This window comes from Alternaria viburni, assembly GCF_023758015.1.
Source record: "Alternaria viburni strain BMP 2772 chromosome Unknown scaffold_26, whole genome shotgun sequence".
NCBI classification, from domain to species: Eukaryota; Fungi; Ascomycota; class Dothideomycetes; order Pleosporales; family Pleosporaceae; genus Alternaria; species Alternaria viburni.
This window is the reverse complement of record NW_026055795.1, coordinates 88,951-115,882: the sequence shown is the minus strand read 5'-3', so window position 1 is coordinate 115,882 and position 26,932 is coordinate 88,951. Positions and strand designations below refer to the sequence as shown.

Below are 26,932 nucleotides of genomic sequence, written 5' to 3'. Positions count from 1 at the left end.
TGTTACCATACTACAGAACACTCGCTAGCTTTCCATATATTACCGTACCTTTACCCTCTCACTGTTAGACATGTTCTAGTATGAGGTCAGAACGAGTTGCCACGGGCAACTTGAACGGCAATCGTTCTGGCGCCGGTTAACGCTACAGTTTGCTTACAGACGAGAGCTCTACTTGCATTGCACGACTGTCTTCTCGAGTCTATTGAGTGTCTCTGTACCAGCGTCGGGAATTATACTTATGGCGCACCAGGATCAAACACGGGAACTCCGATTAGATGTCAGCGATGCGAACCTGGATTTGCTACCAAGCTACTGTGAAGATGAGAGTGGTCATGCGATATTCTTGAAGAAGGTGGTATGAAGCAGTTCCATATGAGTATGAAGTCTTTGGTGCAAGCGATAAGCCGCGCCGGTTCAAGAGGGCGACAGCGTTACCTAGTAGATACCCGGGTAAGTGACTTAGTTTTCATCAGCACATACACCATCGGGGGAACATATACAGATGTGAAGAAACTGGTAAGACTAGCAGACCTCATATAGGTACGTGGACGTTGTGGCTATCTTGCAAGTGCCCACACGTGATAGCGCAGACTCCACCGCCACGTGCCGGGCTGCACCGCGATACCGGAGCTCTCTCACCTGCAACCTGCAACAGCATCGAGCAGCGCATACAAATACAATAACTCTCGCACATCTCCTCCATCACTCCTTCAACCCACTACTTCCAGCTTCCTCTTCTGCATCACCCGGGCATCATCTGCACAAGCTCTGACTAGTATTGCAAGACTGCTACCCAAGCGAAATCACTTCAGCAACCTACAACACCAGACATTTCCTATCGTAAGCGGTGACAATCTCCCCAGACGCCGCCATGGCCGGAAATGGTGCGCCAGCCAGCGCGCCTTCAAGATTGCTATCCGCAGCTCCAACGGTATGTTCTTTGCCGATACGTTTACGCACCAACCTAGAACTAATCAGTGTACGCAGCCTACAACAAGGTTTTTGTCAAACAAGTCACCGTGGCTTTTACCACTACCCAATCTCTTCCGCCATCTCCAGCTTACCCCACGTCTGGGAGCGCGGACAGAGGAAACAAGCGACATGACGCAGAGGTAAGTCCTGGCGCAATATTCGTAAACATATACTGACTTCGTAGGTGAAACACGGGATCAATATCAAGTACCCGGTCGCCATGCAGGCATACGACCCCCAGGACATGTTCTTTGCGAAATCTTCCATCAAGTCCTGGACAAAAGAAGAGTCGGCGAAAGAATATGACAGGCTGGCAGGAGCGTATATGGCTTTGAGTCATGAACACATCTCCATCCTTGTCGATCAAGACAGCAAGGAGAAGAATGCACGCCGCCAAGTAGTCGACTCGCGCCGATCCCTCGCAAACGGAGCGCAGATGTTGCTTTGGAACTCCGAAGCAGCGTTCCAAGCATCGAAGGCGATTGCCGGAAGGATATGTCAACCATCCACTTGGACTGACCCGCAAACACAGACTCAGTACACCGGGAAAGCACCAGGATCATTCACCCCACAAGAAGCACAGCATATCCTCAATCAGTACAAGAACGACTGTATCAACGACTTGAAAGGCGCCACACTGGCGGCTACCGGCGCGAACCTCGAAGAATTCTGCATCGACGAAACCGTCGTTACGCAGGCGTACGATCTACCTGGCGATAGATCGTGGTTTGAGAAGATCAGTGACAACTGGAAGGACGCTGCCAGAGATGTACTGGTGGACAGCAGCATGACTCTCGGCATCATCGAGGAAGCCCCACCCCGGCGCCAAGTGAGCTTCCCGCCGGCGCGTACGAAAGGCTGTATTACCCTGCCGACATCGCTCTTATCTTCTCGGCGTGCCGATGTATAAAAGCAACTTTTCGACGGCTCTGTCTTCCTTCTTACACACTCATCTTCTCAAAACGAGGATTTTCAAAAAAGGAATCAGACTGAAAATATGTGATCCGGTCTCCAGACCTTGGTCTTGTATAAAGATCAAGAAATCGAAACCATGTGCGCTCGTCTGCCCTCACCCTGGGACATCCCCATTTAATTTTCAAAAACGACGCATAGAATGTTATGTTCGACCCACTGATGGCGCGCGACAACCTTTTCGATGCGGCGCAATCCGACTTCCCTTTGACCGATCCGATGAGCGAGTCCTTGACCGAACCGGCGCGCGATCAGGTCATTCCAGCGCCTAAAGATGAGAAGAAGAAGAGGAAATTGGGTCCCGAAGTTGCCGAAACAGAGCTGAAGAGAAGGATTGAAAGGGCCGACACGTATTGGGTGTTGGACGTTACAACTGAGGATATACAACGCACAGTGAGTAATCCCTATCTGCATGATAACATGAGCATGTATACTGACCTTGATCTTTTAGCTAAGCTTCGCCACCGGCCGCTCCCATTTCACACAATACAACATCATCTATCCGCCGGATGCGAAACCACTCGATGATGATCCCTCCGTCGCCGCCTGGGTCTGTGAAGCTGACCACGCATGCCAGTTTCGTCCCCTGCACGGACATGGTTTCGCGACGTGCATTTTTTGCCGGAAAAAGACAAAAAAGCTGGCCACGGATTGCTTTATCCCAAGATCGAGCGTCGTCATGAACATGGCTATGAACAGTATGATCAAAGAGGAGGGCGATGTCTACAAGCAGGACAAGAACAAAGAGGGTGAGTGGACGGATGGCGCCAAAGTTGGATTGAATGTCGCCAAATATACCGAGGACTTTATGGGCTTGACCTCAGCATAGATGCTAGGCGACGTCTACACGCGCGAATACCGGAAAATCCCCACCATAATCGCCAAGGCGGTCAAGACTGCCGAATTGACGAACACGTCGCTTACTCCATATCAAACGACATCCGCGGTATTAAGACAGCCAAAGGAAAGCCTGTCGTCAAGCTTCTTCTCCATCGACGACTGCACAAAGGAGACGAGATCACCCAAGCAAAGTGGAAAGAACTCGGCGCCAAAGCTCCGTCGGATCGGCTATCAGAAGATGAACGGCCGGTGAAATTCATATCCGAAGTAAATTACAGTCGTGGGTCTGAAGAGCGATGTTCAATGATATTCAAAACACAATCCCCAGGTTGCTACATCGACTTTGTATCCAACAAGATTGTAGTTGTGAAGCCGTCCTGCTGACTACGTCAACCTCTGTCTTCGACAATACCACTGCCATAGAGCACTGTGTTGAATACGTCTAGCGCTGACTTCTATGAAATTAATATTGTAAGACCAGCCTGCCAACTACACAGGTGATGAGGGAAGAGCCGCGTTACTCCGACCATAACTAACGACCTCCTAGCCATCTCAGTAAGAAACTTGTAGCACCTGATAATGTTGCGAAGGTAGCAATGCTACTCAGGTATCTCACGCTGTAAGCAGCTTCTGCTAGTCTTCGCAGGAACGATGTCTGGCTCAGGACTGATCCCGTTGTTGTGAACCAAGCAGCATTCCTGGCAGCTGACAGTCATGGTACCATCACACCTGGAGAGCCAATGAAGTCTGGTGCGCTGAATCCTCACCTGCGCGAGGGGTGAGTAATCGCCGATGTATAAACTGCATGTGAGACAGACAATGACTTCGTACACCCATCTTCAGGTGCATCGACGCGGGCTTGCCACAGCGCAATACCATGTACTGCTTTCGTCGAACACGTACCATCGAAACCAAACATGAACACGGAGAGACGGCGGCACGAGCAATTGCAGCACATGCCGACGACTCGAACGCTCACGAATACTACGATACAGTCGGGGTCGGCGACATCGATATTCAGTCCTATATACTAGGCAGAGAGAGGGCGAGTCAAGGCGCTGCGCTTGAAAAGCATCTAGGTATACTGACGTCAGATTTGCAGATGAGTCGGCGAGAAGCGAGGAAGATGTTTGAGCAGGCAGCTCGGACAGGGTACGTACAGCATGGGAACTACGAGATCACGCTTCGTGCTGAGGTTGAAGAGCGGTTGCGCAAACGCGAGCGAGAACACCTCGAGGTCGTCGAATAGCACAATCCGTCAAGGCAACGATGGACGACACGCATGAGTTTCTGATACGGAACAGCGCTGATGATACGCCCGTACCGCGAGGCTACACTGGCAGTGTCACTGGCGCTTCCAAGGTCATGTTGAGGGATGGAGACAGTGCAGCTGACATGGTCCTCAAGGAGCTTGAGGCTGTCTTCTACAAGCATAAGCTGGTCCTGTCGAAGATCCGTAGGAGTATACGGAACGCTATATTGGAAGAGCTTGCTCAAGAGATGCGATCTCTACTGAAAACCTCCATCAAATCAACGACTACAGGACTGACCACCGGTAAAGATGGCACACCAAAACCGATCCGCAAACAAGCCAGGAGTACCCAAGCCGAGCTTGAGGGTCTCCACAGTGCGCGCATTTGCGCTCTCGAGGGCTTGAAACGGCGCAACGAACAGGATGAGATAACCGAGCCGGATGTTAATGAGGAAGAGGGTCTGGACGTGGATTCGCTCGAGGAAAACGACGGCAAGCAACACCCACGGGGTAAGCCGTTGCATTGGCAAGATTTACCAAAGGAAGACGTTCAAGTGAATATTGCTGATGGGGTCGAGGAATGCGATGCGGCTACGGAAGAAGAACGTGTAGTATTTCTCAGGGACTTCGTCGCATATACAAGGCAGGGCGTCGATGGGTTGGAGTGTTGGCTCTGATGGTTTGATCGAACGGTGGAGCAGGCCGTTGAAGACAAGGAATAGAATTGTAAGTGACTCGAGAAACATGTGCAAGAAAAGGTATACACGCGCTGTGAGGAGCTTACAAGGGCGTTTGACGAGTTCAGGATTGTTAGATGCACTAGGAGCGCGACATGTCCCTTTTGCCCAGACCGGTCGTACAAGTCCGCGGCCAAGTGGCTGGCTCACGTTGAGCATCGTCACCGAGAGGAGCTTTGGCTGAAGGAGGTGGCCGAGGAGGAGGAGTAGGAAGAGGAGGAAGAGAACGATGGCGATGAGGATCCTGATTTTGAGAACTTGTGAGAGTGTTCGAGTCAGTGATATGTCGAATGAAGATCGTATGGCCATAAGATACAATGTGGTGCTTGCGAGTGCGACGGCCTCACTGCTCGGTCATATAATCAAAACGAGCGCAGTGCATTTGCGACATCGTTTATCATCTTCTCCCACCTGCTGACGCCTTCACTCCCTTCATCTACATTGACACAGTTCGCACATTCCCGCGCTGAAGTCACCACATTCGGCGTCCCGATATGTCTGCATAACCAAGACTTCGTGATGAACTGCGACTTCATTCCATATCGAAGCTAGGCCAACTCGTGATTTGCGTCATGGTCCGAAATTGCATGCTGAAACATATGTGATAGTATCACCTTATACTAGAAAAATAATGGACGGGTCTGGAGCCTACATGGTCGTTGGGTCAACTACTTTACATGTTTTTACCTTGATGTAGGCGCCACAGTGTCCTGAAATCTTCCTTGAATAAGGCGGTATGCAGGGTATGGGAGGGCAAAAGCAAAGGTTGTAAAAGAAATGAAGTTTGACAAGTGCCAGTTCGCGTGCGTTGGACCTGCATCGCTCTTTCCAGTCCAGTCTGCACGCATTGCAGTCAATACGGAAACTCATGCGATGTCGACGTGAGTGATCCATCGATGCCAGGTAATAGACGTGACGATTGATGTGACTCGACGATGAGCTGTCACATTTGGATGATGTGGTGAGTGCAGGCCAAGTGAGTGGCGCCGTCTCCACAAGTTCCCAATACGCTAGCCTAGCTCGTCTGCGGCGCCAGCGATATCACGTCGAGCTGTCGCCCTTCCTCTTGCATCGCCAATTGACCTCTGCGCATCACCGCAGCCCGTCACCACACGCCCCCGTCTGCTCGTCAGCTTTCTCTTCATCATCCGCTTTCTGTTTATCACCGGCAGCTTCGCGCTTTCCTCATCTGGGCTTCGGCCGCGCACTTGCAATTTTGGGTCCTGAGTAAAGTACGTCGGTTTGTCATGGCGTCACTGTGCTGGCCATCGCGGCGGTGACAGCGCGCCCTTACCCACTCTCACTTATTAACGCCGCCCAGATCTGCCCTAGTCTCCTTCACCATGTCGGACCTGCAGGAGCTGCTTGCCCGTCTCAACGGCGGCGCATCTGGCAACCAGCAACAACCACACGGCTACCAGCACCCGTCTGTCTCGTCGCCTCTGTTCTCTCCCCAGCCCGGCGGCCCGCAGCCTCATCACCAGTCTGCCGTCATGTCGCCCAACTCGTCCATGGCCAACACGCCCGCGCCCGAGCCCGTGTCGCAGCCCACGCCGCAGCAGCAGTCGACCAACCTGCTCAACCTCCTCCGCTTCAACTCGCAGGGCGGCGGCCCCTCTCGACGCGTCTCGCAGCAGTCGCAGGCGCCCGACATTGCGACCAGCATGGCCAGTGTCATGGGCAGTAGGACGCCCTCTCACAGCGCCGCCGCCCCAGCGCAGTCGCCTGGCGCCGCCCAGCAGAACCCCCAGGACCTTCTCCTGCGCCTGCTGAACCACCCCAAGCCCGCCCAGACCAGCGGCCGCTCCTCTCGCGCTGCCTCCGTGCTCTCTCCGCGTGCGTCCAACAAGCCTGAAACGGTTGTGGACGACCTCGCGCAGGACCTCGCAGACGCCGAGCTCGAGCATGTCTCGTCTGACCCCACCGTACACACCCCGGGCGCCTCTTCCCCCATGAGGATGTTTGGCTCCGACAGCAAGGAGCAGTCGTCTCGCTTCCAGCCCGACGCCGCCTCGCTTGCCCCCAAGTTCACCTACGTCAACCCCTTCGACCAGCTCGAAGCTGCTAGCCCCCGCAAGAACACCCCGATCCAGCAGGGCTCCAAGCCTCCTGCCCCCAAGATGGAGATCCTCAAGAAGAGGGCAGTCGATGCTTCTTCGCCCGCTCCCCAAGACGACGCTCCTGCCCACACACACGAAACTGTGGCCGAGGCCGTGAGCGACTTGGGCGAGCAGGTCGGTCAGCAGATCGAGGACGCGCTCGCTGAAGCTGAAGCCGAGGCCTCTGCTCTCCCCCCACCTGAGGAGCTCGCAGAGGTCCAGGAAGTTATGACTGAGATTGCAACCGAAATCAAGGACGAGTTTGCCGACCCAAGCACAGCCAAGGACATCGAGGCCAGCTTGCCCAAGCCCATCGCAGCTGCCTTGAAGGAAGTCGCTACCGAAATTGCTCAAGACAACGTCGCGGAAGACTGGGAGACCGCCGAAGCCGAGGAGAGCCTCGCAAAGGGTGAGGACCAGACGGTAATAGTCTACAGGTTCCCCATGCGCGCCTTTGCCTCCATCCAGGTCAACCAGATGCCGCCTCGTCGTCTCTACTTCGCCAACGAGCTCTTTATGGACATTGCTCGCTTGAAGAAGGACTTTGACCAGATCGACCGCTCCCTGGTATCCGCCAGCAAGAACTTCATCGTATACGCACTCGTCAAGAAGGGCGGCTTCCGCATCATCCGCCAGGAGAACGGTCAATACCGTCAGGTCTTCGAGAACCACCAAGAGCGCATCTTCAACATCGCCCTGTGCACCTCCGCAGACGACTCACAACAACCGCTCGAGAGCATCCTGGGTATCGGTGTCAACGGCACTGTCTTCTGGACTTCTCTCGACCCTGCGCGCGAGGACCAGTTCGGCGAGAATCTCGACTCTCAGGGTTTGATGCTTCCCCCGTCGCCATCTCAAGATGATAACACATCTGGAGGCCAGCTCAAGACTCGCGCGAAGCCATCTTCGCGTCACCCAGAGTTCTTTGCTGTCGGTAGGGGCAAGTCCATCCACATCGTCTTCCCCAAGGTCGCCGCTGAATATGCTCGGTCTAAGAGCCGCATCTGCCACACGGAAAAGTACCTCAAGGAGCGCTCCCTCAAGATCCTCACTGGCAAGGCTGGTAAGGACTTCACTTTCAGCGAGGACGACACCATCATCGTCTCACTCGACAAGGCCGGCCGCATGCGCTTCTGGGACATCCGTACCCTCACCGAGCCAGACCTAGGCAACCCTCACAGCCCTCCCCGCCAGGTCGAGGTCTCCGAGACTCTGCTTGAGTTCCACACGACCACACCCAATGCCAAGTCGTGGCCCACTTCGGTCTTCTTCTTTGACAAAGACAAGCCATATACTAAGGGTATTGCGCTGCGTTATGTCATGGTCGGCATGAAGCAGAACCACGCCTTCCAGCTGTGGGACCTGGGTCTCAACAAGGCCGTGCAGGAAATTCACCTGCCTCACGAGAACGAATCGGACGCCATCTGCAGCGTATCGTTCCATCCCCGCACGGGCATCATGGCTGTCGCCCACCCTACCAGGAACTCAATCTTCTTCGTCCACGTCTCCTGCCCGAGGTACAACCTTCCTGCTCTTAGCCAGGCTGCCTACATCTCCCGTCTGGCAAACAAGGGCGACAGGGGCCAGAACAATCTGCCTCCAGTCAACGCTACTGCCATTATGACTAGCATCACGGAGTACTCTTTCGCCTCCAAGGGACAGATTAGGAGCCTGCACATGCTCAACGAGCCCGCTGGACCTTCTGATGTCGACGACCCTGACAACGCCGCTCTCTTCGAGCTGTACGTCATGCACTCCAAGGGTGTCTGCGTCTTGCGCATCCGCCGAAGCGACCTTGGCTGGAAGAAGGAGGGCGAGCCCATTCACCCCAAGGAAGCTGAGGAAGAGGGCGTCATCACCATCTCGCAGCTCAAGCCCCCTCAACCTGTCACCGATGAATCATCTACTGCTGGTGACACTCCTGCGCCCAAGTCTGTCTCTGACCGATCTGCGCGTGAGCCATTGAAGAGGGAGAGCAGCACCGCGTCCAAGCAGTCCATCAACCCCGAAGCAGCGATGCGCGCATCTACTCTCGCTAAGGTCGAGAGCAAGCAAGACGCAGCTCGCGCAGCTATCATTAACGGTGGTGACAAGTCAGAAAAGAAGAAGAAGAAGCGCGCGGCCGCCACAGAGACATCTTCCCAGGTCTTTACAGCGCCTTCAGCTGTGGCTTCCACTGCTCCTTCCGCTCGTATGCCTGCACCTGCCCCCGCGTCTCTGCCTCCGTCTTACGCGCAGGCTGCTCAGGCGACACCGCAGTCCAAGTCTCCGGCGCCACCTGAGCCATCCGTTGCGCAGGAGCCTGCCAAGTCCAAGACTGCTGACACCACTGAAGCGCCGGAGTGGGCCAAACAGCTCATCAGCAAGCACCTCCAACGCCCAAGTGCCACATCTACCGCTGCTCCTTCCGCAGAGTTTGATGCCAAGAAGCTTGAGGAGGTCGTACAGGCTGAGATCACCAAGGGCTTCTCGCGCGAGCTGGACATCATGTACAAGCGTTTCGACGAGGACAAGCGCGTTATGAACGCAGCCAACGGCGCCCATCAGCAGGCCATCCTGCGCCAGGTGTCTAGCACACTCAACGAGAACGTTGAGGGTGTCATCGGCAAGATGGTCAATGACAACATCCGCAACGTTGTGCTTCCCGAGGTGCTGGCTAAGACCACTGCTACCGTTGAGCAGGGTCTGAGCGCCAACCTCAAGCCCATCTTAGCCCAGCAGTTGTCCAAGGAAGTTCCTGATGCCGTATCTCGATCCCTGAAGCAGCCCCAGATGTTCCAGTCACTCTCTGACCAGGTCGCGAAGAAGATTGCCGGTAACTTCGAGCCTATGATCGCTGCCTCAGTTGCCACCGTCGTCAACCCCGCCATGTCGAACTTGACCAACATGATCGAGCGTCAGATCGGCGGTGAGCTCCGACAAGCCCATGCTCAACGCCGTGAAGATGCTATCAAGATCTCCGCGTTGACCGAGACTGTGCAGACATGTCTAGAGACTATTCAGACTATGGCTGCCAACCAGATTGAACTTCAATCTCAGGTCGCAAAGCTCCTCGAGGCTCGTCAGGCTCCAGCTCCTCGACAAATCCAAGACTCGCCTGCTGCTACACGTTCCCCTCCCAAGCAGAAGTCACAGGAGGAGCTTGAGATCGAGTCTATTCACCGTCTCATGTCCGAAGGCAACTACGAGCAGGGTACCATGCAGTGGTTGCAGTCGCCCCGCAGCGCCGCGCTCTTCGACTCTGTCTTCGTCCGCTACGATCCTGCCTACCTCAGCCAGGTGAGCCCGCTGCTTGCGCTGTCGACTGGTGCGGTCGTATCTGAGCATCTGGGACGCAACCTGACGGAGCGCCTTGTCTGGCTCAACGCTGTATTCCAGAGCGTCAACCCCAACGTAAGTTCACCGCTGCATAACTGCCATGCTTTTGCTAATGAAACATCACAGGACCAGGAAATTCGCGACATCATTCCTAAGATCATGGACGTCGTCATCCAACGCTTGACCGCCGCATACATCCAGCTCAACGAGAGCACCCCTGGCAGCCCGCTCCTTCGCGCCATCTCTCAGCTGGTCAACAAGTGCAACGAAATGACTCGCGCCGCTGCGCCCTTCAGCCCCCGTGGTTGAAGACCGAGGTGATAGGGCAGCAATTTATTCGTACAGTAATGAGCGTCATGTGCTGAGAATGCCTTGACATGTATCATTGCTCAAGGTGTTTGGACTTCTGCTTGCGCCTTCAGTATCGTTTGATCATTACCTCTTTGCAAGTCTTCGTTGCCTTGTCTTCGACGTCATGATCACCGATGTCACATGGAGTACGCATATATCACGGCAGGTCTACCACACCAGATACTTTACACTTTCCTTTTCTAGTTCGATCTTCCTTTTCTTTCCTTTCCAATGTACACATAGATTCATTTCCTTTCCTTTCAGATACCCACTGTCTTTACCTTCCAGCGATCCACTCACCGAGCGTCTTGTCAGTAAACAGTCTAGTGATGCTGGAATGCTCACGTCTTTTGACTGTTTCTGCACTTGTGTTCTCACGACGAAACCGCTGGATTTGGGGATGATGGGGTGTGTGGGCGGTCTATGATCTTTCTCACGATCTGGCATGCTATGAGTGAAGTATCGGATTGACGACTCTTTTTTTACGAGTTGTCGGCCTTTGAGCTCAAGCGTTAGGGAGGATGAGGCATGTGTACGATATTTTCTTGCGATGGTGGATGGATATAGTAACGGCATGGTTAATGGCTGGAGTAATACACCGGTTACTGGAAATTGTGTTTTTGATGATGTTGCGGCGGAGCGTGGCGCGAACTATACCTTGCATATGATGGACTTTTACATTAACGATTCATACCCATTGATCTGCGCGCGTACGCATCCTTCCCGCTCACGCTGCTCGCGTGCTCCTCGTGGGTGTTCGCGTGTTCGGCAGAGCAGACATCGGGGGCGATCACGATGAGACGAAGCCCCGCGATCCGTCGCTTGTCGCATGAATCGTCGCAGATTACCCACCCCCCGTCCACTTTAACCTCAACTGAAACACCACTTGAAGCCAGTCACAGCCTTGTGTCGTCTGCGTTGCGACTGGGAACTCGCTGTTCCGTGCAGTGTGTGATGGGTATTGCGACGGCGGGACACAGCGCATTTTGCATTGTGCCGCAACGTGGGTGTCAAGAAATAGTATGCGCGTCGCGTGGCATGTTGGAGTGGGCGAGCAGATGGGTTGCAGGTAATGCTTACTGAACGCCTTGGGAGACGGTGTATATGCCTGGCTTGGTTTTGTGAGGAGTGGTGTTGTGAACTGGTTTCCCTTCTCCGTTTTTCGCTTCTTTCCTTCTTTCCTCGTGTCCTCAGTTCCCTCTTCTCTTCCTTACCCTAGGTACATACTGTTCTTATCTTTCTTGACACTCTTTTAATAGCGAATTATACGAACGAGGCTTTCAACGCACTACTACGCCGCGCAATATAGACGGGAGCTACGGCACGACACGATACGATACGTTCGTTATACTATACGCATACGCCTCCGCCACTTCCTTTGAGGAGATCGAGACCGGAACGGAAGCGGAAAGAGCAAAGAGTGTAGTAGGGAAAAGGAAAGAAGAGAGGAAGAGGCACAGTCACAATGGCGATCAACTGGATCCTACCCGTTCGCGCGGCTCAAGCTGTACTTTCCGTTGTCGTACTCGGGTTGATGGCTTATGGTAAGCTTCCTACCCCCTCTTCTACCCTCCGTCCCTCCACCATCTCACCATCCCCCCATCTGCTCCATCAAACTAACACCCTCAAGTATCATCATGGTGGTCAACACACTGGCGCCAATCCTCCCCGCTGGAAATAAACTACCTCATCTTCGCCCCCTCATGGACCATCCTCAGTCTCGTCCCCCTCCTCCTCACCTCCTTACCCAAATACGCTCACTTGACTGAAAAGGCTAGTGTGAAATGGGCTCTGTTGGGGCTGGAGGGACTGACCATGTTGTTTTGGTTTAGTGGATTTGTGGCTCTTGCGGTGTTTTTGAGTGGGAGGATTTGCTTTGGTATGGTGAGTTTGAATTCCCTTTCTATGCGCTGTTACTTTGAGATGGGGTGTTTGAGATGCTAATGTGGAGAATGAATAGGTCTGTGATGTAGCCCGCGCGAGTACGGCCATCAGCGCGGTTTCATGGCTTGCTTGGGCAGTCACCTTTGTTTTTGGTGTCGTTGGCGTTGTTAAGGGACGGCGTGGTGGTATGGGTATGTCGTTCGGTGGGAAGGCGCCGAAGAGCAAGGAGGTGGATATGCATCAGGGTGTATAGAGATGTGATAGTGTTGGTGGGGCAGGAGGTGATGTGTATATGACTTGGGAACTTGCGATCATCAGGTATGATTGCGGCGCGTTGGTGGCTTTTTTGGATATCCTGCTTTGCTTTGAGCATTGGTTTAGTCGTAATGCATACTTCTATTTGAGTATAATGTCGTGTTTTCATTTGCTATGAATGGTTTTTGGGGGATTACTTCCATGTGATACTCATAATTTGAGACGACAGTTTTGTATGAGTACGATGTGAAGTTGGGCAGTTGTAAGTGGATCATCACAGTTATCGCGCTCGTCGGCAGATACCTTTACATACTTGCTGTGATATTACCACAATCATCCGATGAGAAAGACTGTCTCTGCATTGTAAGCATACAATCTAGCCACAGCTTCGATGACCAGCGCGGACCAAGTTAAGGCCCAGTGTTGAGTCAAAGGCGCCTCTATTGCTTGTTGAGCATACAGTCAAGCGTCATCACCGGCATAGTGACAGCAAGTATTGGCATTCAGGCAATCAGGCGATAAGAGCAGGAAAGCTCTCGGTAGTTGTGTCGCCATCTGTCACTTTGTAAGTATTCCAGATAATTCTGGTGGACCCTAGATTATCAGTACTCTACATGACTGCATTAACGGCACATTTGTCATAGAAGCATGCGATGCCTTGGTTATAAGGAATTGAGGATGTCGACATCCGACCCGCGTGGTCGATGGCGAATTCTAGCCTCGTTTCGAAACGCTTGGTATGTAGCAGTGTGCCGAGGAGGAGATTTTGTGGATGCCTTATAACATGCGTTGTATGCCTGATGAAGCCATGCTGAAACGTAACAGAGACGCAAACCGCCTGGAACGGCAGCCTCGTCCGCGACGTTCGATGCGGACGGCAACAAGACACTTTAATCTTCGATAGATGAGATGAAAGTCGTGCAGTAGGAACGCGATACGTCGAAATGCTGCCTTGTTGTAATTGATGGCCGTGTTGATTGATGCGTTCACGAAGATAACTGTCAGCAACCCCTCAATAGTTCATCGGCACTGCTTGATTGGTCATAGCGCGAGCGCTAGCGTCTAACGTACCTGCGGCGGATCTGCTCCAGGATTCTGATACCTGCAACACCACGCCACTGATTTTCGTCACAGAACAAGAACTTCTGCATCTCGGCTGACACCATCTGACAGCGTTCTACTCGCGTTTCTCGGTTCTCGGCAACGCGTTTTCCACGACGATGCCAGTAAGAGCATGCTCTGTCCACCGGGGCCCGCATACAAACAAAGCGGCCAGATGCCATCCGACTGAATCAGGCAACGATGGCAGGGAATGCAATTCCAGTGATTGCCCCAAACGGCAATGATGCCGTTCTCGAATTGTTGGCGGGGAGCTTGGCGGGGAGCTGTCAGTTCCCAAACCTTCCGCAAATCTGGATGCAGGGGCTTTTTTCAAGCTGCGCTCGAGCGCTCGCCTGATACGTGTGCGAAGCGTGTCAGCGCCCATGGCTAGATGGATCTGATGGCCTGCGAAACAAGTACATCTTCTCTCGCTGCTTCGCTGTCCAAACATTCTTCTTTCCACTTCTCCAGCTTCACGCGCGCGTAAACATTGATCGTATCCGCAGCAGTTTTCTTGAAACATCAGTCCGGAGAAGAACGACTCGTACCTCGAGAGAAAGCAATCATGCCGAAGACCGCTGTCTTCACCACCATTACGCCGTTGCCGGCGGGCATCACGAGGAAGAGTGTGCTCGACATGTACCGCGATCATCTAGCTATGATCGACTTGAACCCGTTGGTTGTGGAACGGTTCAAGTGCAGGCCACCTAGCTATGCACCGACTGACGAGTATTGGTCGATGTGGTACACTATCAAAGGTGAGTACTTTTCTACATATCCACCAAGCATTTGCTGACATCTCCTAGACAAGGTCTCATATCTACCGGGTGGCCTGGCGACAGGTTCTGTGTCCTACCACGCATGCTTCAACGACACAGCGGAAGGTCTCAACACACACGTGTACGCGCCGCTTGGTCTCGATATCCAGGGGAAGTGGACAGTAGGAGGAAGACTGCCTGGCGAGCCAAAGCCTCCGGCTGAGCCTGGCCTCAAGACACCAAGACACGGACTGTATATCCGGGAAGATGTCAAGATGACCTGTTCGTCGCTACTGTTGAGCTTCGTCAAGAGGACATTCAAGGACTCGCACGGCAAGCTCGTGGACAAACTGGTCGAGAGAGCGCACATCCTGGAGTCAAACTTCGCGAACGAGAGATTGCAAGCGCTTCGGAATGTTGCGCCTGGCGAGCGAATGGGGCACGGTGACATCTTCATCGCACCACCACCAGACTACGACTACCAGCCTTCTCCCAGATACCTGCAGGTACCCTCCCCTCGCTTCGTATCACATACGCGAAGCCAAAGTGACCCGGTACTCTCTCCTGGCTTTTCTTCTTCCTCGACGCTCAATGGTTCCAACGACAACTCGCCTAACCCAAAAGATCGCCCGATGTCCTTCACCTTCGTACGCGAAGAGATGGAGGTAGCTTCCTCTGCACCCGAGCAAGGCTCCTTCCTACTACCAGCGACGACATACGATGGCGGCTTTTCACAAGTGCGCGAGCGATCGCAATCTTTGTTCCCTGGTAACGCCCCGGACGACGACCTTGAGCGCATCTACTCCGAGCGCATGATCTCTCTGGCACCACTGAGCCCAACACAATCCCCAAAAGACTGGACACCGGAATACGCACCGAGGGTGTCATACACACCTAACGAGCGACCCATCTCCTTCACATTTCCCTTCGACCCAAAGCATCCCTTTGACCGCAAGTCGACATCCGAGACGTCGCAATCGGACCAACAAAACCTTCTCGACGACATCGACGACGCGATTGACGAATTCATGTACACTTTACCCGCAACCACATACAAGACGCTACCAGCGACTACGTACGACCCCAAGCCGACTGCCGAACCCACACTCTCCAGCGCAACATACAACCCAGAACCGACGCTTACGAACGCTACCTACAAGCCCGAGCCCATACTGTCGAGTGCGACCTACGACCCAAGACATGCGCGGAAAGACTCTGTCATGCCAGCGCAGTCTTACGCCGACGAACCACCGCCAGTGCCGCTCAAGGACGACAAGTACAGGAAGGGTAGCATTAGGGGATAGTACGGTATAACGCAGCTGGTGATGCTTTGATGATCTTTTCTGTAACAAAATTTCTTCTGTCTCGATATTTTTCGATTTGGGAAAAAGCGGGTTTGGTGTTTGAGCGTTTGGATCTTTTATATATACCCTCTTGTATCAGGCTACCGGATAGGCTGGATGGAGTACCTTGTACTGTCTTGTACAACAATGGATTATGACGGCGGAAACGCTACGATACTATATCGCTCTTACAACAACCAAGTTGATGTGAATAAAACCTGTTTGAGCTACACTAAGGCCCAGCGTTACAGCGGCATGTACTACTCACACAACAGTACCCGACGTTTTACAACCACACTCCAAATCTGGCGTCCTTCTACCCGGAAAATTTGCTTCCCACAGCCTCGCAACATCCAAAAGCAACGCTTCCTGGTACTTCGCCCCAACAACCAGCAATCCAAACGGCCGTCCATTCCAATCCAGATAGCCCAGCGGTAGAGTCACCGATGGATATCCTGTGCACATAGTAAGAAGGAAGCTTAGTTAATAGACTTGTACAGGGCAAGGAGGCTTACTAGCTAAAGCAACAACATCGGGCAAACGGCTATCAGCTGGACCTATAATCACGTTGACATTGTGCTCGCGAAGCATCTTGTCAATCGCATTATTAGCCGCCGACGCAGTCGCCTTTACATCAAGACGGTTATACTCTGCATCTGTGAGCGAGTTCGCATCTTCTAGACTTTGGATAAGCTTGTCTTGTCGAGGGGAGTCTGGCGATAGCTGGCTTTAGTGATGAACAGAAGATGAGAATGGCATTTATGGGTTGGTTCTTACACTCTGGTAACTCGATGTCGCGATTTGTTTCGTTGAAATTGATTAGTTCCGCGAGGGTCTTGACTTTTGGTGAATCTAGGCCGTTTGTGTACGCTTCGAAGAGGTTAGAGAAGTCGTTTTCTGGGATGTGTTAGTGTGGATTTTGCACCTAGGTGTTCTTGAGCTGACTGATTGTGGTTAAGACGTCGTCTATGCTTTTATCTAATGTCTCGTCTGAGATGAGGTTGACTGGGCCGACGACGCGTTTAGCGAGGCTTGCGATCTTTTTGTAGGCCGCAAGTGTCTCGCGTATCTGCTCGCTGAGTAAGGCATGGTTCTGTTTCGTTGGAAGTGCACTTACGATTTGATCCAACGCCCCAGGTTGCGGCCTCTGAACGGCTTCTGGTAGATGCCAGTGGTGTGGGTCCAGGGTGGCGAAAGAGATATCTTTCCAGTCGCGAGAAAAGGAGGTATTATAACCTTCGTCGGGCACTTCCGGATGTGAAAGATCCACGATGACGTTGAGCAAGTTGACGAGATCATCGGTAGTTTTCGCCATGGGGCCGAGACTGTCCCGGTTCTTGGAGAATGGAAACCCTCGGTGTTCTGACACAATACCAGGCGTAGTACGAATAGTGTACAAGGCAGCACGGGTAGCGGGGTTCGTGAGAGAACCATTGAAGTCAGCACCAATGGATACAGGCGCAAAGCCTGCACTCACGGCTACAGCCGATCCTGTTGACGATCCAGATGGGTTCTGTAAACCAGTGAGCACTATGATACGCGTCAATCGCGGAGAAGCCTTACTGAATGGCCGTAGATACCATCGTCGACTACACCGCCGCGCACATATACGGATTGTGTCTGGCCTCCACGTGCAGACCAGCCGCCGCTCATACCGGACGCCCTGGAGAGGTCAACAGATGATGTTTCGCGCCTCTGTTCACTGTTCATCACTCACTTCCAGTTTCCGTATTGCTGTCGGGGTTAGATCGGAACCTCCAGAAACCAACCACAAACATACAGAGAGATTCGCCTTCCCCATCAGAATAAGTCCAGCATCCACCGCCATCCTAACAACCCTAGCAGTCTCTCTCGGCTGAGAGCCCACAAACGCCCACCCACCGTTTGTGGATTCGAGATGGAACTCGCTTGACGTATCCATGGCATCCTTACAATCCGGTTATTCCAGTCAATGCAGTTAAAAATACCTTACCATAAACATACCTTAACAACAAACGGTATACCATGCATCCCACTCCTCACAACCCCCCTCCGTCTTTCATCATCCAGCTTAGCCGCAATTTTCTCCAGATGTGGAAGCGGCGATATCGATATCATAGCCTTAAGTCTGTCGTTGTGTTTGAGGATCTGAGCGTGGTATTGGCGTACGAGATCGAGGCTGGTGATGCGTCCGACACTTAGTAGGCGCTGCAGCTCACTCGCTGTGATTTTCAACAGGTCAAGTTCCATGTTGGATGTGATTCAAACAAAGTGGAGTGCGAAAAGACTCTTCTTGGGATGGTGATGGAAGTCAAGCGGACTGAGAAGGTGCACTGGTGATGTTATCGGTGGAGATGCGACTACTACCTAGATCGTAGACGCGTGGTTTCAATGCAAAGGGCCGCCCTTACTCTACCCCCACGGAAGCTACGTCCAGTTGGTCCAGCCAACGAGCAACGAGAGCAATATCATAGAAAAGGACGGTCTCATGAACATCGCGAGCAATATCGGAACAACGTCAGCTTATACATTTACCTGACGATCATATCTCGAACCTGTATCGCAACTCACTATGCAAATTCCATCACATCTCCCCACTCAGTCACGCATACCCATTCGCCCCCAACCACTCCCTAACAACTCCCGCATCCCTCTCCGCATAAGCCGCATAACTCCGGATAGTATCATCCACAACCTCAAGCCCCTTATTATACCCCCTCGTATCCTTCCCCTTAAAGAACTCCTGAATCTCATCCGCCACCTTACTATCCGTAAACTTATTCAATCCAAACCTGAGGAACCTCTCTAGGACAACCGGGTTCCCAGCAAGCGCAGGATGCACCTTGGAGTCCCAGTTATCGCGAATGTAGTGCCAGACCTCCGGGCGGACCTTGGAGTTGTTGGCGAGGGCAATGGTGGAGCTGTGCTTGTCTTGCATGGCGACAGCGTCGGAGAAGACAAAGTCCATGACTTGCTTTGCGAGGTCCGGGGTTTGGACGCGGCCGAGGGAGCCGAGGCAGATTTCTTTGCCGTCGATGGACGTGGTGTGGAGGTACTCGTTTTGGACGGCTTTGAGGGCTGGTTCGCCGCGGTTCTTGATGGCGGTGGCGAAGACGGCGCGGCGGAGGGAGGGGTGGATGGCCTTGTTGTCTCCATTGATGTAGGCGTCGAAGCGCTTGAGGGCCTCGTCGACGGTGGCTTTGTGGCCGACGATGCCGGCGGAGAGGATGAGGCTGGCGCGGAGTTGGCCGACGAGGTAGTTCTCGCCATCCTTGAACTCCCAGCCGACCTTCTCGACTGCTGGGGTGATGAGCTTGAGGTGGTACTTCCTCAGTCCCTCGCTGATGTCTTCGCTGCCGGAGAAGACGCTGCGGACGTTGCCAATGTTGGTCAGAATCTGAGACCATACAAGGTAGTCAGATTCGTCCTGGAAGCGCTCTGCCAGTGCGAGGAGACCAGCGGTGGAGCCGTAACCTGCCACTGCGTTGGCGTAGGCGTCACCAACGAGGCCAATCTTGTCTTGCACGGTAAGCTGATCGCGGTCTTCTCCAAGCTTCTTCAGGCGGTCCGCAGGGTAGTTGGTGCGATAGAAGCCAGTGAGGTCCTTGTTGAGCAGGTAGAAGCTGTCACTGACGTTGCGGATTGTGTCTTCCTTCTGTGTCATAGCAGTGGTCTCGTGAACAGACGCGCTTGAGGCTGACTCGCCAGAGTGAAGGCCAAGCGGAATCCACCAGGTAGTTTGATCCTCTTCAGGCTTGACGTTACCCGCAAGGAGGAAGCGCTGTTGACGCAGTCCAATCTGACCAGGCTCTTCAGCTACGGTGACGACTGGGAATCCGATCCTGCGGACCCAGAGGTCCATAAAGGTGTTGACGTTCTGACCAGACGCCTTGCTCAGGGCAGACCACAGGTCATTGGTAGTGGCGTTGGAGTACTGGTGGGCCTTGAGATAGTCGGCAACACCCTGCAGGAAGACCTTCTCGCCAAGGTGAGCGCTCAGCATGCGGATGACTGAGGAACCCTTGAGGTAGGAGATGTGGTCAAAGATCTGGTCGACCTCAAGACCGTCGTATACGGGTACTTCGATGGGATGCGATGTTCGTAGCGCGTCAAGGGCGAAAGCTTGTTGGACGGATTCAGTCTAGAGAAAATGTCAATAGGCTGATGGTAGATACCTCGAGATTTATGACGTACGACAAACTGTCCCCAGACGTTCCATTCTAGTGAGAGTTAGCAGAATTCTGCATTAGTAGTGGTTTGACGTACCTGGGTATAGATGATCAATGGCAAGCCATCCGACCCATGTCGCGAAACCCTCGTTGAGCCAAAGCTCGCTCCACCAGTCCATGGTGACAAGGTTACCGAACCACTGATGGGCAAGTTCGTGGGCAACAACGTAGGCGACCCTGTTGCGGTAGCTGTCGGCCGATGTGGCGGGATCGAAGAGTACGGCAGTAGTCCTAGGTACGTTAACATAAAATCCAGCTTGTTCAAGCACATGACGCACCTGTAGGTGATGAGACCCCAGTTCTCCATAGCTCCGTGCGAGAACTCGTGAACAGCCAGCAGATCGACCTTGGGAAGAGGGTAGTCGATCTGGAAGACCTCGGAGAAGTAGTCGACAATTTTGTGGCAGTTGTCCAGGGCGAAACGACCCTGCTCCTTCAGACCACGAGTGGTGTAGACCCTGACGGGAATGTTCTTTCCGTTGTACTTGCGCTCGGTGAAAGCCTCGACGTACTCAAAGTCACCAATCGCCCACGCCAGCAGGTATGTAGACATGATGGGCGATCGCTCGAATACGACAGTGTGGAAGCCGTCGCGCTTGCTGGGCTTGATCTCCTTCTCGGGCATGTTGCTGAGGGCGACCTGGTCCTTGGGCACTTCGAGCTCGACATCGAAGGTAGCCTTCAGGTTGGGCTCGTCGAAGCAGGGGAAGGCGCGGCGGGCGTCGCAGGCCTCGAACTGGGTGCTGAACATGTAGTGGAACTCGTCGTCCTTTGCGACGGAAGCGGGGACGTCGCCCTTGGGCTTGTACTTGGAGCGGTAGAAGCCAGCCATGATATTGTTGACGAAGCCCTCGAACTTGATCTCCAGCTGAGCCTCGCCAGAGTAGCTGATCTTCTCGCCAAAGTCGAGTGTGACCTGTTGCCTCTTCTCATCATATGAGATGTCCTTTGCCGACAGTGTCTTGTCGCCAGCCTTCAGCTCGGCGGTTTGGAGCTTGAGCTGGTGTGCGTTCAGGACGAGGGTGCTGAAGCCATCGTCCTTTGTGATCTTGGTGGTAATGTTGACGGTGCCCTTGTAAGCAAACTTGCCGCCGAATTCGAGGTCGTGGAGGGAGAGGGCGTAGTGCGAGGGTTTGGCCCTGGGTTGTTAGCTTGGCCACGGTACTAGGGATGTATCAACTAACCATGCGGGGAGGACATCGCGATCTGAAGCCATGTTGACGAAACTGCTGGTGACTTCGCTCTGGCAGAACCTCTTTTGTGCTGCAAACGTGTTTGTGTTTGCTACGGCAAGCCTCGGTCTTAGGCGTAGTTGGGTACGTGGGGCAGAATCAAGCTCTCTAGCTGCAGAAGAGAAGCTTCTAGAGCGGCTAAGGTGGATCGAGGTGAGTGAATGCGATATGGGAGAATACAGACGCGTCGAAGGATTAGCTCTACACCTCAATTGTCGAGAGCAGAGTCTCGCAGAGGCAGATAGAGTAGCCAGGATGAAGGTCCGCGGGGTAGATAACCTCGAGCGAAAGAGGAAAGAGGGGTGTCAATGTTTCAATTGGACTGGCATGAGATGATGCGTGTAGGCTTAGAGGGGAAGGTGCGCGTGCGGCACGCCGAAGCGCCCCACCTAGGCTGAATCCCTGCGTTCGGCTTTAGCGCGGGGTCTTGGGTGCATTTATCTAGATCCAGATGGGAGGATGCTGGAACGGCATTTCATCTTGCTGTTCTTTTATGTATGCGTTGTGATGATTGAAGCGCGTTGTCCCCCGAGGTCTGCAGTGCCCTCCTCTCTCCATCTGCTCGAAGCATGTGTATCACGCACAAGCTGATGAATATCAATCCTGAAAGTGGTATGCCATTGACGCCTGCAAATGCTTCAGTATACGCCCAGCCATGCGATAGTATCCTTTCCGCCACGCCTACCAGCCACAAACGCCTCGCATACCTCTACATTGCAGACCCGCACCGCCATCTCCCCAATCCACCACCCCCATTCAAACCCTAATCAAAACATCCAAACATTGTATCCTCCACTCCTTCTTCCCCAACAACCCCTTAACCCACTCATAACTCTGCCCTCCAGCTTCACTCCCCTGCCCTAGTCCAATCCTCCCCCTAACCCCCTCAACCGCGCCCCTCACCACCGCCTTGGCCGTATGATTCGCCGCCTGCGCCAACACACCCGCCGTCTCCGCAACCGTGCCATTCAGCGCCAGCTCCGCGCTATCGGACAGCGGCGCATCGAACCACGGGGTGTGGAAGTCGAAGAGGGCGACGACGAGGATGAAGAGGAGGAGCGAGCAGTACACGCATGGTCGGTTTAGGAAGTAGGTTGCTGAGATGAAGAGGACGAGGTAGACGGGTGAGGCGTGCGTTCGTAATCTGCGGCGGGAGGTGTTAGGGAGGGAGTGCGCGTGCGGTGGGAGGGAGATGGGTTGGGTGGGTGCTTACAGGAAGAATAGGACGGGGATCCAGCTGCGGAGGCAGAACATGGCGGTTTGGTGGGTTGTGGGTGTGACGGTGGTTGTGTGTAGGTAGGGAGCCTCGCGTGCGCACGCTGCAGCCCTAATGGCCCTGACGTATTCGTCGGTCGGTCGTGTGAGGCGCGCACTTTACGGCGATAACTGAGGCGAATGCGATAATCGACGACGGGCGGACGTGGATGCGCTGACTAATGCGATAAGTCGGCGAGGCGAATGGGCAACGTGGAAACCGCGAGCGGACGAAGAAATAGCAAATGGGTTTATTAGGATAACAAAGTATCAAAGGTAAGAGGGCTGACGGCTGCGAGATGCATGGATGGTGCGGAGTCCTGGCCGCCGAATTAGCGTCCGCTGATTGGCAGTGCGCCTCCAGGTAAGCATTCGGCTCCCCTTGATGCCTCGAGGCTGCAGTCGGTGGCGCACATGCATGCACTGCTTTTCTCCTGTCTCAGCCTTATCGCGCGCATATTCAGTACAATCCTCTGACCATCTCACGTCTATTCATTTCAAGGTATCTTCCTACATGCCCATTCACCCGTCGTGTGATGTCGTCCAACTCGTCCAACGCCCAACCAGCCAACTATCAGAGGCTACCCTACCTCCTTCCATAAAAATGCCACAAAACGCCCACCTAACACAAATATGCCCAGATACGAAGCAGAGTAGGACCGAACTCGGCCGCCAACAGCAGAAGGGAGCAGCGTCCATGCGCGCGCGGTCTATACGGGCAGGTTGAACTTCTTGCCTTGGATGACCCTGAATATAAATTAGCATGTTGATGCGCCTTCAATGGCGGTTGAAGACGTACTTGGTGTAGTAAATGTAGAAGAAATCAGAGTACAGGATCGTCTGGATGATGCCGGCAATCACCGCGATCGGGTCGTAGAACTTGGGCACCTCGAAGAAGTAGCGGTAGATCCAGTTGGGAATGTACAGCGCCCGGTACGCACCCAGCGCGAACAGGTAGTGTGTCGTGATCGTTTCCGCCTCGCCGGTTCTCTGCAGCATGAAGAGCTGGGGCAGAATGGCGACTGATTCCAGCCAGATGGAGAAAGCCCAGAGAATCTACTTCAGTCAGCACCTTCCTCTTCCGTTGCAATTCCTGCTGCTACCCACCTCAGAGAATGTGTATTTGTACGGAAACAGTATCGCCAGCACCGCGCTCGCTCCCAGCAGATATTGCACCTTGAACGTGTCGAGATTCGGGTCGTGCGTCGGCTTGTAGTCATTGAGCATGAGGTAGACGGTGTAGGCGGATGTGCTGATGAAGATGATTTTGAAAATGGTATTGTAGAGCGACTTGGGTTCGTAGAAGGTCCACAGCAGATCGACGTAACGCGTGAGATAGACCATCAGATAGAGGAATTGTGACTTGAACGAGATGCCGGACGCGCTCTATGCCGTGTCAGTATATGCGGCGCATTACGTGTGCAATTCCGATAGACGTACGCTCGACACCTTCATCTTATGCAGCAGAATCAGGATGGATAGCAGGTGGGATAAATCCCCTAGACGTGTTAGCCCATCATACTCGAAGCATCATTTGGTGTCGCGAGGCTTACCCAGCAGTCGGAAGAGATTCATCATGGCGGTGCGTGGGTCGCTGGTCGCGGCGAAAAGAGCGGCAGAGGTTTGGCGACGTGAGGCGTGGTGGGAGGTGGGTGTTGAGTGCCTGACATAAAAGACACGTTCCGCCAGCTGCTTCACGTAGGGATGGAGCTGTGGAGCCTTGCACGCCAAGACATACCCCTGCCGCCAACGTCATCCCGATCGCCGCTACTTCCCGCAGCAGTTCGCACCACTGTCGCCATACACTCACCACTTTCACCAGCAGGAAGACATGGCTTATCTTCTTGGGTGGAAGGATATCCTCAGGCCGATCCGCGATGGTTACCGACATCTGTTTCCCACCCCGGACACTGGGCCTACGCCGGAAGAGAGACGCCATCAGCGCGCATTAGATCGACGGAAGGGCTTCGCCTACTTCGATACCTTTGATCAATTGGAATCGTGGACCGAGGCTGACTCTGACCCTCTGCAAAGAGCCAATACGCCGTTGTTACGAGCGACTGGTGGAGTTCCAACCGACGACCGCAAAACTGGTGTTCTATTGATCCATGACTATTCTGGCAACTACCATGACTACGAAAGCGTGCAGGCCGTCGGTGTAGACAAGGAACTCTACTCGTGTGAATATCTCCAGTTTGTTGATACTTTTGTCTACTTCTCTCATAAGCTGGTCTGCGTGCCTCCACCAACATGGACGAATACGCTACACAGAAACGGTGTGGAAGCGCTGGGCACCTTCTTGATTGAACCGCAAACTGAAGGCTCGGAACGGTTGTTGAATCATACGACGGAAGAATCTGGGAATTTGAACTTCCCCATGGCGAAGAAGCTGGCCTCCATTGCAACACACTTCGGCTTTGACGGCTGGCTCATAAACATCGAGAAGCCGTTCCCAAGCGACGTGTGGGATCCAGAGGTCCTTGAAGCGTTTCTACGCCAGCTTAAGGCTGAGCTAGGGGTCGATAAACGGCTCATATGGTAATAACCTAACCTCCACTACCACCATGACTGACACATGACTCCACATTAGGTACGATGCGCTCACCACTTCCAACAAGATATCCTACCAGAACGCGCTGACCAGCTCCAACCTCAAATTTGCTGACGCATGCGAAAACTTACTCACCAATTATTGCTGGACGGATATTCATGTTTCTGAATCAATGAAGCTCGCACAGTACGCTGGCTTTCATGGCCCTTTCGCCAAAGGCAAGAAGAAGAGTATCTACTTTGGCGTGGACGTCTGGGCACAGAACAAGTCTAGTTTTACCCACCCTCGCGTCACATATCCTGAATATGGGGGCGGTGGTACAAACACTGGAGTCGCATTGGCCAGACTCTCGGATACGGGTCAATCAGTTGGCATCTTTGCACCAGCATGGTCGTTCGAGCATTTTCCAGGCCATGAGCGGGACGTTGAACGCACCGTCTGGGAAGGCACTCCGCTACCAGAGGGCATTGAGTGCACCTGCGGAGACTGCACATCGCGTCACCCACCAAACAAAGAGCGTCCAATCCTACACACAGCCAAAGAGCGCGTGGCAGGCTCAGAACATTTCTTCTACACAGACTTCACCCGCGCATTCTCTCCACATGATGACTACGCAAACTACATGTTCAACAACTGCAACACACACTCACAACTAGGCTCACAATCCGTCCTTCCACGTCCAGCCAGCCTCGTCCCCGAAGGCGAAGACGTCACACTCTCGCACCATATAGAATACTCTCCCAACCAGAACACCCTCGTCATCTCCTTCACCCAAAACCTGCTACCCGGAGACTTTGACGTACAAGTCTTCCTTCCCCTCTACAAACTCGACATGCCAGCCGATGGATCCCTACAGCTATCAATGGTACTAGACAGCTACGAGGATCCCAGACCACCAGAAATGGAGGACATGACGATTTTTTTGTACTTCAAATCGGGTAGAACGACGCATTATCACACATTGCATCTATCGCGGAAGCCGATCGTGTTGCTAGATGATGTACCTGGAGCGAGGATAGAAGAGCTGGGTATACAGGTTAAGGGTCCGCTGAGGGGGACTTTACGTGGGCCTGTGCGGTTAATTGGTTTCAAGGAGATTTGTATCTCGCCGATAGCTGATTTGCCGAAGAATTCTTCTCTTAGGATCAAGGATGTACGGGTTGAAAGACGTGGCGAAGGGGAGGGTAGGCATGTTAGACTGTGCTGGAACTACGAGGATGCAGCGAAGTCCGAATCTCAAACTGCGGGTATGCCATGGAGCGATGTTACGGGTCCGTTTTCACACTTCACGATTCGCTTACCGGGGCTACTATTTGCCAGAGCGTATGCGTTGGAGCATATTCTGGGCGATAAATTTGTGGAACGGTATGCTGGCCAAGAGATCGAGATTGAGGTCACAGGTATTGGCTTCGATGGACGGACACTCGCGGAGACGAAGGTCACGTTGCAGCTGTAACATGGTTGAATCCACTTCCTTCCACAGTACTGCGGTGACGCAGAGCAGACGGGCCACTCACGACTTCCGAAATCCACATCGCATCTACCCATATTCGCGAACCTGGCTTAGAAGCTCTGTATCAGCGTGGAGGTGGAGGTAGCGTACTATAGGTATATAAACCTCCGTTCGCTATCTTTCCCCATGAAGTCCGACTTTTCCACCATGCAAACTCCACAGCAAGATTCACCATCCCCTTCCAATTCGAGAATGGAAGCCCCTCAAGAACGCCCCAGTCCGTTGACGGTGAAGATAAACGCCCTTAAGTCCGAGTGCGGATTTTACCTCAACAGCTGCCCGGGGAGATCGA

The 26,932-nt window shown here is 53.4% G+C and overlaps 10 protein-coding genes across 10 annotated transcripts; 6 read left to right on the top strand and 4 right to left on the bottom strand.

The window, feature by feature from the left end:
* Window positions 1–871: 871 nt before the first annotated feature.
* On the top strand, window positions 872–2,773 carry J4E79_009644 (uncharacterized protein; the record flags this gene model as incomplete). The annotated part of the gene is made up of 5 exons (XM_049358488.1): window positions 872–931; window positions 1,157–1,801; window positions 2,086–2,337; window positions 2,396–2,494; window positions 2,576–2,773. The coding sequence occupies 5 exons, from the start codon at window positions 872–874 to the stop codon at window positions 2,771–2,773; spliced, it is 1,254 nt and encodes a 417-aa protein (XP_049206958.1).
* Window positions 2,774–4,033, top strand: J4E79_009643 (uncharacterized protein; the record flags this gene model as incomplete). Its single annotated transcript, XM_049358487.1, has 3 exons — window positions 2,774–3,033; window positions 3,431–3,562; window positions 3,628–4,033. The coding sequence occupies 3 exons, from the start codon at window positions 2,774–2,776 to the stop codon at window positions 4,031–4,033; spliced, it is 798 nt and encodes a 265-aa protein (XP_049206957.1).
* Window positions 4,034–4,053: 20 nt separating this feature from the next.
* On the top strand, window positions 4,054–4,983 carry J4E79_009642 (uncharacterized protein; the record flags this gene model as incomplete). Its single annotated transcript, XM_049358486.1, has 2 exons — window positions 4,054–4,546; window positions 4,886–4,983. The coding sequence occupies 2 exons, from the start codon at window positions 4,054–4,056 to the stop codon at window positions 4,981–4,983; spliced, it is 591 nt and encodes a 196-aa protein (XP_049206956.1).
* Window positions 4,984–6,116: 1,133 nt separating this feature from the next.
* Window positions 6,117–10,499, top strand: J4E79_009641 (uncharacterized protein; the record flags this gene model as incomplete). The annotated part of the gene is made up of 2 exons (XM_049358485.1): window positions 6,117–10,265; window positions 10,317–10,499. 2 exons carry the CDS (start codon window positions 6,117–6,119, stop codon window positions 10,497–10,499), a joined length of 4,332 nt encoding a protein of 1,443 aa, XP_049206955.1.
* Window positions 10,500–14,346: 3,847 nt separating this feature from the next.
* J4E79_009640 (uncharacterized protein) lies at window positions 14,347–15,843 on the top strand (the record flags this gene model as incomplete). The annotated part of the gene is made up of 2 exons (XM_049358484.1): window positions 14,347–14,539; window positions 14,588–15,843. 2 exons carry the CDS (start codon window positions 14,347–14,349, stop codon window positions 15,841–15,843), a joined length of 1,449 nt encoding a protein of 482 aa, XP_049206954.1.
* Window positions 15,844–16,807: 964 nt separating this feature from the next.
* J4E79_009639 (uncharacterized protein) lies at window positions 16,808–18,111 on the bottom strand (the record flags this gene model as incomplete). Its single annotated transcript, XM_049358483.1, has 6 exons — window positions 16,808–16,975; window positions 17,000–17,395; window positions 17,446–17,545; window positions 17,600–17,616; window positions 17,663–17,809; window positions 17,866–18,111. The coding sequence occupies 6 exons, from the start codon at window positions 18,109–18,111 to the stop codon at window positions 16,808–16,810; spliced, it is 1,074 nt and encodes a 357-aa protein (XP_049206953.1).
* A 352-nt stretch (window positions 18,112–18,463) lies between these two features.
* J4E79_009638 (uncharacterized protein) lies at window positions 18,464–21,306 on the bottom strand (the record flags this gene model as incomplete). Its single annotated transcript, XM_049358482.1, has 5 exons — window positions 18,464–20,002; window positions 20,056–20,081; window positions 20,128–20,321; window positions 20,369–21,229; window positions 21,275–21,306. 5 exons carry the CDS (start codon window positions 21,304–21,306, stop codon window positions 18,464–18,466), a joined length of 2,652 nt encoding a protein of 883 aa, XP_049206952.1.
* A 772-nt stretch (window positions 21,307–22,078) lies between these two features.
* Window positions 22,079–22,576, bottom strand: J4E79_009637 (uncharacterized protein; the record flags this gene model as incomplete). Its single annotated transcript, XM_049358481.1, has 2 exons — window positions 22,079–22,466; window positions 22,536–22,576. The coding sequence occupies 2 exons, from the start codon at window positions 22,574–22,576 to the stop codon at window positions 22,079–22,081; spliced, it is 429 nt and encodes a 142-aa protein (XP_049206951.1).
* Window positions 22,577–23,286: 710 nt separating this feature from the next.
* Window positions 23,287–24,151, bottom strand: J4E79_009636 (uncharacterized protein; the record flags this gene model as incomplete). The annotated part of the gene is made up of 5 exons (XM_049358480.1): window positions 23,287–23,323; window positions 23,376–23,632; window positions 23,684–23,962; window positions 24,017–24,075; window positions 24,130–24,151. 5 exons carry the CDS (start codon window positions 24,149–24,151, stop codon window positions 23,287–23,289), a joined length of 654 nt encoding a protein of 217 aa, XP_049206950.1.
* A 256-nt stretch (window positions 24,152–24,407) lies between these two features.
* On the top strand, window positions 24,408–26,583 carry J4E79_009635 (uncharacterized protein; the record flags this gene model as incomplete). Its single annotated transcript, XM_049358479.1, has 2 exons — window positions 24,408–25,114; window positions 25,167–26,583. The coding sequence occupies 2 exons, from the start codon at window positions 24,408–24,410 to the stop codon at window positions 26,581–26,583; spliced, it is 2,124 nt and encodes a 707-aa protein (XP_049206949.1).
* Window positions 26,584–26,932: the final 349 nt, after the last annotated feature.